The sequence below is a fragment of the Gambusia affinis genome, linkage group LG17 (assembly GCF_019740435.1).
Source record: "Gambusia affinis linkage group LG17, SWU_Gaff_1.0, whole genome shotgun sequence".
Taxonomy (NCBI): domain Eukaryota; kingdom Metazoa; phylum Chordata; class Actinopteri; order Cyprinodontiformes; family Poeciliidae; genus Gambusia; species Gambusia affinis.
The window spans coordinates 5966109-5977455 of NC_057884.1; the positions used below are offsets into that span (position 1 = coordinate 5966109).

At 40.2% G+C, this 11347-nt stretch overlaps 1 protein-coding gene across 1 annotated transcript; it reads left to right on the forward strand.

Annotated features, from left to right (window-relative positions):
- The first annotated feature begins 5800 nt into the window (after positions 1-5800).
- On the forward strand, positions 5801-10802 carry c9 (complement component 9). The gene is made up of 11 exons (XM_044144802.1): positions 5801-5954; positions 6047-6137; positions 6281-6431; positions 6521-6668; positions 7477-7615; positions 7691-7906; positions 8018-8258; positions 8387-8527; positions 8707-8882; positions 10230-10464; positions 10569-10802. The coding sequence occupies exons 1-11, from the start codon at positions 5881-5883 to the stop codon at positions 10727-10729; spliced, it is 1773 nt and encodes a 590-aa protein (XP_044000737.1). The 5' UTR covers positions 5801-5880; the 3' UTR covers positions 10730-10802.
- Positions 10803-11347: the final 545 nt, after the last annotated feature.

Below are 11347 nucleotides of genomic sequence, written 5' to 3' on the forward strand. Positions count from 1 at the left end.
AAGATTTCCAGATGAAGACGCGCTGGGTCACAACTGTAAGCCAAGCAGAGATCAGGAAGTAGACGTGTCATTATCCTGCTCTACCCACAAACAGAGGATTTCAGAGCAAAGGGTTCATCACACCACACACAAATGCGGCTTCAAGAAGAGAAAGCCCAGCAAGTGAAAGGTGGAGCGATTCTAAAACCGCAGTCTTTATGCACACGAAAGAATCCCTCTCCAAAAAGTGAAGCGGAGAAGAAAAGTAAAGTAAGAAGACGACTACCGTGACTCAAATGTTGAAGGAAATAACATTCACAAAACACAAGAAAGATAACAAGCCTCTTACTAAGGTGGGAGATTTTTTTTTGACAGTGAAACTATTCGCAATGCACTCCACAAATTGGGCCTTTTATTGAAGAGGGGCAAAATTAAAGACGTTGTTGAAGTTCTAAACAAGAAATTGTTACAAGTCATGTACGAAACGTAGCAAAAATGTGGAGGAAGAAAGAAGAAACTGAACGCTTTGGGAGTGTTTTTGGAAAACCTAGCAAAACACACCACCCTGAATACTGCAAAACATGGTAGTGGCAGCAGCATCCTGTGTTTTTTTTTCTAAGGAAAAACTTCCACACAGAGGAGTTTAAAAGTTTCAAGTGTGTTTACACGGCTTATTTGTGAGAAAGCGGAATAAAGGGGGGATAATGTGAGCCGTTTGGAATCGCTGCCCAGATTTTCCTATATTTGTTATGTAACAATTTTGCAACTTTGCACCGGGTCTTTATGAGAGAAACCAAACAGGGACATTAGTTGTTGTGATTCAGAGCATATAATTTTAAGCTACAGCACTGTATTGGGAATAGTGGTATAAAAACAAGCTAGTCTTTTGAAACGTAAACATCTCAGAGCTGCATGTTTAAATACGATTCATGCTTTAACTGAGCCACAATGAAATCATGTCATGAAAAGGAACAATGAGGGACTAGAAGCAGGGAAACTAAAGCCCCACTCCTGCCAACGCAGCAGTATTTTTTTTAAGTGGAGGCTTGACATTTCCTCTGCTGCATACTGATCTGACTCCAGCTCCAGAAAACCAACAACTGTAAGCGGCCCACCATCTTCCTTTTGTGTGAGCGCCTTTGATGCCATCCGGTGATTCAGTAATGATGGTTTTTGTCTTTGCTGCTGTAAGCAGACCGCAGCCATTACGTCGTTCCCAGGAAGAAACTCTGCGGTTCGCAGGAAGTGGCTCTGTTTGCTGTTTGCAGAAGCATCAGTGAACGTTTGTTTTGGATAATTAGAGAAGGAGAGACGGGTTATTAGCTTAAAACTGGGGGTTTGCATCGTACATCGACTGAGAACTTGGAAGCTAGTCAACATTAAAAGAAAACCCTTTGGAGCCTGAATGTGAACTGGACGCATGTCGGTGTCAACACTGACATCACAGATGATGTCATTGTGGCTCATTTCTCTGTTCTGGCTCGCTTTCACTTCTGTAAACTTGCGGTTCAGTGCGACGGTGAGCCATCACACAAAAATGTTTTAGAAATATGTTTTAGATAACTATTAATTAAAAAAAAAGTCAATATTTACCAAAGTACATCTTATTTTCTAACTGCTTAAAGTGTAGAGTGTGTGTGTGGGTGTGTGTGTGCGTGTGCGTGTGTGTGCGTGTGTGTGGAACTACTATTGGTTTTGCAAACAGGTTGTTGCCCTTTTGGCATCTAACAAGTGGGCAAATAATGAATGGAGCACATCATCATGATGAATAAATAAAAACATAAAAATAGCAGTGCTTGTGTATAATAAAAAAAATATATATAAATTATGTTTTGGTTTTTGCTTGAAAGCCTAACATTTGTTTCATATGAATAAGGTTAAATTCTCAGTAGAGTGAAGATTAAAAGATCCTCAACACAAGATCCACTGTAAAAATCAAATTGTAAAGTTAAAGAAAAATCACCTAAAGACAAACTTAGTTTGCTTGAGAAAAATAATTTCTGCCGCTCCGATTGATAATCCATTTTTTTTACCATACTTCTACAAATCGGTTATTTTCCTCCATTTACGCTGAAGCCCAGATTTAGGGTTAAAGGTCATCACGTGAGGCAAACAGACCTTCACTGGCCTTTCTGGTAATGACACGTACAGTATAAATGTGCTATAAGTTGGACGGCAGACAAGAGAGAGCGAAGAGGACGCAGGAAGGATGTGTTTCCTGCTTTTTATCCTGCGTTCTGCTGACAGAAGAACAGATTACCGATGAGCCTGGAGTCTGAGGAGCGATCAGCCACGGGACGAAACATTTTCATAACCTGCAATTTAATAAAAGAAGCTTAACAATAGACATAAAGCTCATACCTGAAAAAGATCTTTCAGTCAGAATAAGCTTTTATATGTTAGCTTTTAGGGGCAAATTTGGAGTGAGTTTAGTGTTTGCATGTGTGGGTATAATAGTGTTGATACGCTGCTGTGGATTTAGAATTGACAAAGTTTCTCAGCCCTTGCAAAGTATTTTCCATGTTGAGGTGGTCCCAAAATGCCAAAATAAAAATCAATAGCACTAATTCCTACTATTAGTCTTCGTTTTTTTTGATGGAAAGTACTTTCAAGTACTTTCCATCAAATACTTTACATCTAAATTCTTCAAGTTGAGAATTTAGATGTATTTAAGATTTAGGACCATTGTGTTATTCCATTCTAGAAGAAATATTGGAAAAATCAGCAAACCCTTCATTTAATTGGTTACTTGACATTAATGTAATTATTTATCTTTGCCAATGAGCTCCAAGCTTTTGGGGTCGGAAAATCTCCTTTCTATGACCCGAATCTTTAGAACTCTGTAAAATAATTCCAGTCTGGACTTTGACTGGGCCACTTTGAAATGTTAATATGACATCCAGTCTGGAAGTCAGCGGAGACGGGGGAGGGGGGTAACAATGGAGCCCCCAAATGAACCTTTAGACATATCCTTTCTTTCTCTATCAATGATTTAATGATTTAATTCAGCAGCACATGCCTGAAACGTTTTATTGGACAACAGGAGATTTGTTGAACGTCATTCCTAAATCCGCAGTTTTGAGATGAACGGGAAATTAAAAGTGTTGGAAAGTCCACTCCACAAACAGGGCACGGGTGACACAAATGAGAACGAAGCCACCGGAGGGTTTATTTTTATGATTAAATGCTGACAAAGACGAGCTGCTTCAGGCACCAACAGGAACCAACACGGTTCAGGCACCAAGCATTTAAAGGGCGTCAATTCAGGAACTCTCCGCCACCGCAGCCAGGACTTAAGATAGCCACTTATCTCTGGGCCATAATTGAGGTTGACTTAGATTTTATCCTTTGTTTCCCTCTCTGTTCTGTAACTACAACCTCCCACCACCACCACCACCACCCTGGACTAAAATATATATATATTTTAAAAAAATGCAAGTAACAGAGCACAATTCCCACCTTCATATTCTATTGGATATAGCACACATTTTACAAAACAAAAAAGCTACACAGCTGTGCCCAAAACAATCTATACCACGCTTCCAAGGTTCTTCTGAAAAACAGGAAGTCTTTCTAGTCAGGAGAAATGTTGGCCAAGAACTTTACCTACTCCCTGGTTTCCTGACAAAGTTGTGAGGAAACTGCCGAAACTTGTGAAAAGTGGTGACTTCAGCACATATTTGTGCTTCTTCACAGGGCTATGACCACATACCCCCCAAACTACCCCGGCTCTTCTCACAAGATGCATGCAACAATCAGTGCAGGGGCAACTCCCAGACTCTCTGTGGACCCGTCAGGGAATACTGTGACTGTTTACTTAAGTCAGCAGGAAAGTGCTTGTCAGCGTGCTGAATAACGTGGAATTTATCACCAGTTTTTTTTTTTTTTCCTTTTCCTCCCTCAGATGGATGAAAGCAGAGGTTTGTCCTCCGAGTCTTTTTATGCAATGACTCAGCAAATTTCATCATAATTCTGCCCACTTATGAATTTGGTGCTCCTTACGGCTCCGCGGAGAGAGAAATGTACTGTTCTCTCTCTTTATTCAGAATCAAGACGCACTTCACTGCAGTTTGTAACCGCAGACTCAGCAAAAGCTTCTCAGATCACATGACGGGTCACCGAGTGCAACAGCTTGAAACTTCCTGCACATTGTGCAAGGATTCGCTGAACGTTTTTTAATCCAGAAAGGAAAAAAAAAAATAAAGATTGTGTATTGTACAATGACTCTGCTACACATCATGCTTTCCTTCAGTCATCTAACATGAAAACCAAGCAATAGTAAATCTCTCATAGACCAGTTTTGGCGTTTGCTGCTCAATGTTGCCCTCCGGTGGACATAGAGTTTCACTGCAAAAGAATCTTGTTTTTTGGGTTTTTTTGTCTTTTTTTTTTGTTCACGTTTCCAGATTTTTCACCCCCCCTCCCTGATTTCTACAATTCTGGTATCGATAGGGGATTTTTTTTTCTTGGATGGTGACCCAAATACACCATGGCCTCAATATGCCAAAGTGTTACAACATCTAACAAGAGAAACAGAGAGAGAGAAAATGAGGGAGAGTAAAATGAAACATCAAATATTTGCTCGCTTTGGTCAGGACATGTTTGTGTGGTTTCACAATCTTGGAAAGACAGAAACGATCGGGTTTTTCTCCAACTGACAAAAACAACATAAGTTATTAATATACTTTACTTATGTAGGGAAAGAAAGGACAAATATCATCCTTCGAAATATTTCTTCATCCAGCACTAGAAATATCTGTCAGTAGCTTCCTGTCCACTTGAGGAAAAATAAAGCAGATTTACACATGGGCCTGGTTGTTTATGTCACATTTAGCTTAGAAAAATCCATGAATTCTCAAAAACTTGTTTAACGCTGTTTAAATGTGTATTTGTGATTTACAGCTCTGACTGTGGACATGATGAATAATAATGAATAAATAAAAAGCATCACAGACAACAGGTCAGCTCTGGATAGGTGTAACACAGGATCGGGTGATTAAAATAAGCTGTAAACATCTCACAAACATCAACAAGGCACAACTGCATCCATCCATTCTGCCTCAGCGTGAGATATTTTTGCAAAGAAAATCGAGCAAAGATTTTTGTGTCTAGATGTGCAAAGGTGGAAGACTCAAAAGTGAGAACAAGTCCATGCCTCACTTTGGAGGATTTTATTTGTGAAAACCACAGAAATAAAAACATGTGTTTGTTTTTCACTTTACTGATAAGCATTATCCCATAAACCTCCCAAAAATACACTATGGTTTCAAAATATGAAAAAGCCAATGAATTCTTTAGTAAAAGGTTGTGTATTGGGGTGTGCTGTGGTGGTTAGCACACCCCACGTTTGGAGCCATTAGTCCTCGACACGGACGTTGTGGGTTCGACTCCTGGTCCCGACGACCTTTGCCACATGTCTTCTCCTCACCCTCCTTCCTGTCTGCCTACTGTCACAAAAATACAAGCAACTAGCGCCGCAAAAAAAAAAAAAAGGTTGTATATTGTGATTGCACTGAATAACAATATTAAAAACACATAGACTTCAGTCATTTTTTTTTTCTAACTTTTAGGTTTATGTTTGGGTCTAAATTCTTGACTTTAGAATTACCTGTTGTACCGCAGGTGGACTCTTGTCGAGAAAGAACTAAAATAGCATAAAATACATTTAAAGAAAAGTACAGAAAATATTCAATAACATTTTTCATGTGATTTTTTTATGTTTTTTAAACCAAGCAAACTCTGCTCGGGCAGTTTCCGAACACCAAATCAATAAGGCTGCGGACAAAATCCAAACTGTGGATTGTGAAAGTGCAAGAGTTTTTTTGAGGGGTGATATAATGATTAACAAGAGGGCAGTTTAATAGTCTGAACGTGAGACGTTTGTCTTTTCAAAGGTTCACGATGAGAGCGGTCATCGCTGTCCAGCTGAGCCTCAGCGCCCTGTGTCTAACTCTGACGCTTTCCGATGTGGGATTGTACGTACAGTCTTCTCGTTGTTTGATTTAATGATATTGTAGAGTTATTTCTTCTGAATACCTGAGATAATATAATGTGTGCACATAATCAGGGCCGAAGTGCTTCCTGAACCAAATGCTGTAGACTGCAGGTGGAGCCAGTGGTCGCAATGGTCTTCTTGTGATCCTTGCACCAAAAGGAGAGTAAGTCAGACAAACCTTTCATAACTAACCACTCATGTGGGTGAAAACATTACGGATTCTTGCTTTGAATAATGTAACTTTGCCATGTACCTTAACACCACGTTCCAGGGGGTTGACAAAGTCTTTTTAATGTCTATCATAAGTTGCGTTCTCGAGGCATAGAGGTATTTGGCCAGTTCGGTGGGGAACCCTGCGCAGGACCAATTGGTCACAGGGAGTTCTGCGAACCCACAGAGTTATGCTCACAGCCAACTCCCTCTCCTTGCTCAGAGTCTGAGTTCCAGTGCACAACAGGTACAGCAGACTCCTAAGAGTCACCCACATTGTTCATCTGCGTTTGGTTTCTCTGGGTCTCACTGGTCTTAACCTGCATCTGTGCGCAGATCTGAAAACCTGCATCAAGAAGAGATTAGAATGCAATGGGGACAGCGACTGTGAAGATGGATCGGACGAGGACTGCGATCCTGTCCGTAAACCCTGTGGGTCAGCAGACCTCGATAACAATGAGCAAGGCAGGACGGCAGGATATGGGTAAGCAGATGATCCTTATGCATTATGCCCAATGGAAGGTGTTTTTTGTTTGTTTGTTTACCCTGCTCTGCATCCACAATGCCTCCTTTTCAACTTTTCTCAGATTTGGGGCTGTATATAAAGTATTATTTGACCTTTTGAGATGCTAATCAGCTGTTCTCTTGCTCCCCTGGTTACAAATGATAGCAAATCATCCAACACCAGAGGAAGTAATTGTTTAAAAATGCAATGCATCAACCAGAAGAATTAAAAATAAAAGTCTATGCAAAGACTAAGTTATAACTAATGTAACAGAGCTACTCCAACATGCTGCCACCAGGAGCGACACAATTCTAGAAATTATTCCCCTTAGTTTTTCAAATATCCATCTAACTTCCTGTTTTGACAGTTCAGACACCAAGTACACCTTTTGCTGTGGGAAATGTCTCGACACTACTGCAGGAGCTAGCATCCTCTCTCTTTCTCATCTCCAGCCCAGCAACAAGGAAACTGAAAGCCTCTCCAGGATTTCCTGCTTTGCAAATGGCAGCCAATAGTGTGTCAAGAAGCATTCCCTTCAAGTTCCCACGTGGCACTTTATTTTTGGTATATGCGTTATCAAAAAAAATCTGAAATTTGGATTTGCTTACCATAGAAAAATCCACGAACACTGTACCACTACAAAAATAATTATTAGTAATCACCTTTATGTCACCAGGAAAACCCCAATGAGATTAAAACTCTCTTTTGCAAGAGAATTCTGTCCAAATGCAGCTTCTGTGCGCACGAGCAAGCATGAACTACTGTAACCTTTTCCTCCATGAACCAGGGTCAACATCTTGGGTGCAGATCCTCGAATGAATCCCTTCAACAATGATTTCTTCAACGGGCGATGTAGCAGAGTGAGGAACCCAAACACGGGGAAGTACGACAGACTTCCCTGGAATGTCGGTGTGCTCAACTACGAGGTTCGTCCTGGCTACGTCTCCCTTGTACAGTCCAATGGTGTCGGATTTGCTGCCAAATGTACTTTGTCATTTCAGACTCTTGTAGAGGAGACTGTTTCCAGTGAGATCTATGAGGATACAAACTCCGTCGTGAAGGAAATTCTGAAAGAGAAGAGCTCGCAAGTTGATGTTGGACTTTCCTTCAAATTCAAGAACAGTGAAATGTCTTTGGCGAACTTTTCTGTTGAGCCCGGGTTGGATTTCACCACGAATGAGCTTATTGGGGATGTCATAGAGTACTCTAAAATTAAGGTAAATTTTAGAACTGCGAAACACGAGTTCCAAGTCATTAGTTGAGCAAACAACTTTCACTTTGAAGACGCGTCACATTTGTGCCTGTATTGTTGATTCTTCTTTCTCTAGAAAACAATCTTCATGAGGGTAAAAGGTAAAGTACAGCTGAGCACCTACAGGATGCGCTCCCGTGAGTTTAACGTTGCTGAGGAGTTCCTGATACACGTCAGATCACTGCCGCTGGATTACGACAAGGGTATTTATTTTGCCTTCCTGGAAGACTATGGAACCCACTACACAAGAAGTGGAAAGTCTGGTGGAGAATATGAACTGATCTACGCTCTCAACCAGAACACCATCAGGGAAAGAAGTGTGTATCCAAGCAAAATTTGTTGTTTTGATTTGTGAGACATTTTTAGGTGTGTCTTTTGAAAAAGAAAATAAAAAAATGTAGGTTATTGGTACATAATTGCTGCATTTCCTGCTTGATTCCGTTAGACATTACATACAGAAGCATTCAAGAGTGTGTCAAAGTGGGGATCTCTGCAGACGTTGGCTCTTCAGTCGACACAGGAAATCTAGATGGAAAAGCACATGCCAAAGTGAGGAACTGCGACAAAACAATGGGCAATGAGACAGGTTGTTTTCATGTTTTCCTCAATCCTGATTTCTAACACCTTAAGTCAAAAGTGTGTAGCAACGCAAAAATCTAAAACGTGTCCTTTCAATGAAATAATATGACGTTATACTGCGTTTTATTTGATTACAAATTTTGTTTTTAATTCCTTTATTCTCTCTGGGGGGGGGTTTCTGCACAGTTAGTGCTGATGGGAAGGCATTGGTGGATAAGGTGATGACTTCAGTTAAAGGAGGAACTCTACAGACCGCCGTTTCGATGAGAGCTCAACTGAAAAGGACGGGGGTCATGGATATAAACACGTACCAAAGCTGGGCCAGGTCCATTGCCGATGCCCCTGCACTGATACACAGCGAGGTAGGAATCGTGGAGTGGCTAGTTCAAGTTTTCATGAGAATTTTATTTTTCAACATTTTACAAGATGATGTGGTTTATCCATTCTTGTGTTATCAACATCAATTGAACTGTTCAAAAGACAATTACACAAATGCTCCATAAAACCCCAGTAAGCAAAAGACGGACATTTGTTGAGTTTTACCAAATTACCCCAGAAGGACGCAATATTCATACCTATAAAACAACTTTTGACAATGTTAGGATATTATAGCGCGAACATGTCAACAACATGATTCTGCTCCATCAGTACACGGATCATCGCTGAGGAAACTTTGATTAAAATTCATTCAGCATTTATTTTGTTTTTGGAAACTGTTCTTCCAGCCTGGAAACTACGTCACGCTGTGGAGGAGTCCTTTTTACTCCCAGGTCATAAAACAAACAGGGATTGCTTGTTATCTTCACGTTACATTGTCACCAACCAAAGGAATGACCAGGCACCGTTGATCAGTTGTCAGGCATCGTCTTGGTCTTGTGATGTCAAAATTTGAGCATGAATCGGGCAATTTATTGAGTGATTCATGGATCAAACACGTTTTGTGAATTTTGCCGTGAAGTTCCTCGCCATTGTCCAAAATATGCTGAAACACTGAACAGTTGAACAGCTGCATTCAAAGGTTTAAAGTTCACCTGCAAAAGTCTAGAACACATTTAAGGTCCATTCTAAAAATTTACCCAAAAGCTGAACATCGCTAACTTTTTGTTTCTTTGTTATTTGTCAAAGATTAAAAGCTTTGCATGTCAGTTTTCATTAAGGAGACCCAAGTCGGCCTATTGATTTGTATTAGAAACATCAAGGGAATTGGTCCAAGTTCAAGGAATGACCAATTCCTGGTTGGAAAAGACAATGTCCTAACATTCAGACCTTAGTTAAATATCTTAGGAAGACATCTAACTAGATAAACATAGTGCATTAGTTACAGAGTTATTTCCTGCCCTAAATAGATACATCACTGATACACAGCATTATCCATTGTATGACATAATTGACAGTTGCTCTAAATAGATAGTTGATACACTTCTTTATCAACATAGATTGTCTGGGGACTGCTCAGAACAAATTGCACAGAGGCGGCCATCTTCTCTGTGTGCCTGCTGGTGTTTAGGCAGCAGAGACAGATAAAACCATTATCTAAACCACTGAGTCACAGTTGGTTTTCCCACTTATTCCTGTCCTCATAAACTGGCACTTAGAAAAACATTCGTACATCCAGGCCACCCTTCTGAATTCTGATTTTGTCTGACTCAAATATTCCACCAGCTGCGACACATATCCTGTTTTTTTGTTGTTGTTGTTGTTGTTTTCAGCCTGAGCCCATCTACATGTTAATTCCACTGGACTCTGCTGACGCAAACATCAGAATCACTAACTTCAAGAGGGCTACAGAAGAATATATCGCCGAGTACAACACATGCAAGTGCAAGCCCTGTCATAATGGAGCTACTCTTGCTCTGATTAACGGAAAGTGTATTTGTATGTGTTCTGAACTGTTCGAAGGCCTGGGCTGCCAGAACTTCAAGGCAGATAAAGCTTCACACCAAGGTAAGAAAGCTAAAAACAAACAACCCTTCCGATCAATTCTTTTTTTTTTTTTTTTACATTTTGTTTTTCTTGCTGTATTCACTGATACAAACTATATTTGCTAGGTAAAAAGCCCACTCCTCTCCAGGAGGGCAACTGGTCCTGCTGGGCGTCCTGGTCCTCATGCAGCGGAGGGAAACGTAGCAGGACGCGCCGCTGCAACACCGATGGACTCGGCCCATCCGTCACTTGCAAAGGAGAGCTTATTAGTGAAGACTACTGCTGAAAAGCACCATTCCTGTCTCACTGTCAACGTCGGCTAACAACACAAATAAAGCCAGCATGTTGCTACGCTTGGATCCGAAGTTGCTTTTTATTTTCAGACTTCACTTGAAATATATTTCTTTTTTTGTTGTTGCTTTTTTGTCACTATTAGGAGTTTCAGATTACCAAGCATTTTCTTTTTTTATCATCAGACAAATATAATTAAAGGAAACACAAAAGTTTGTTTTCAAATCATGGTATATTTTATCAAGTTAAAAAGGCTGAACATTCCATCTCTAAAATTCAGAAAGCAAACCAAGATTTTGAAGTGGCCTAGTCAAATCAGGTCAAGCCAAGTTTATTTGTACGGCACATTTCAGTGACGTGGCAGTTCAAAGCACAATTATGAAACAAATAACAAAACACCACATTTTGTCAAATGCCGTCATCAAGAATGATCATCATCAAATATACGGATTTGATTAATCGTTTCTGTAATTACTAGCAAAAGGCAGCTCTGTAGTTGCCTTTGAGTAAATGTGCCTTGTTAAAATCTGAATTAAAATTTGATGTAGATGCTTTGGTATCTACATCAAAGCATCTACATCAAGGCGGCCGAATTAAAACAGTTCTGCAAAGG

Excerpts from the sequence above, each read along its gene's own strand:
- c9 (XM_044144802.1), top strand. The coding sequence starts at position 5,881 with ATGAGAGCGGTCATCGCTGTCCAGCTGAGCCTCAGCGCCCTGTGTCTA. Across the intron at positions 5,955-6,046 it reads ACGCTTTCCGATGTGGGATT|GGCCGAAGTGCTTCCTGAAC; the intron begins GTACGTACAGTC and ends GCACATAATCAG. Across the intron at positions 10,465-10,568 it reads AGATAAAGCTTCACACCAAG|GTAAAAAGCCCACTCCTCTC; the intron begins GTAAGAAAGCTA and ends TATATTTGCTAG.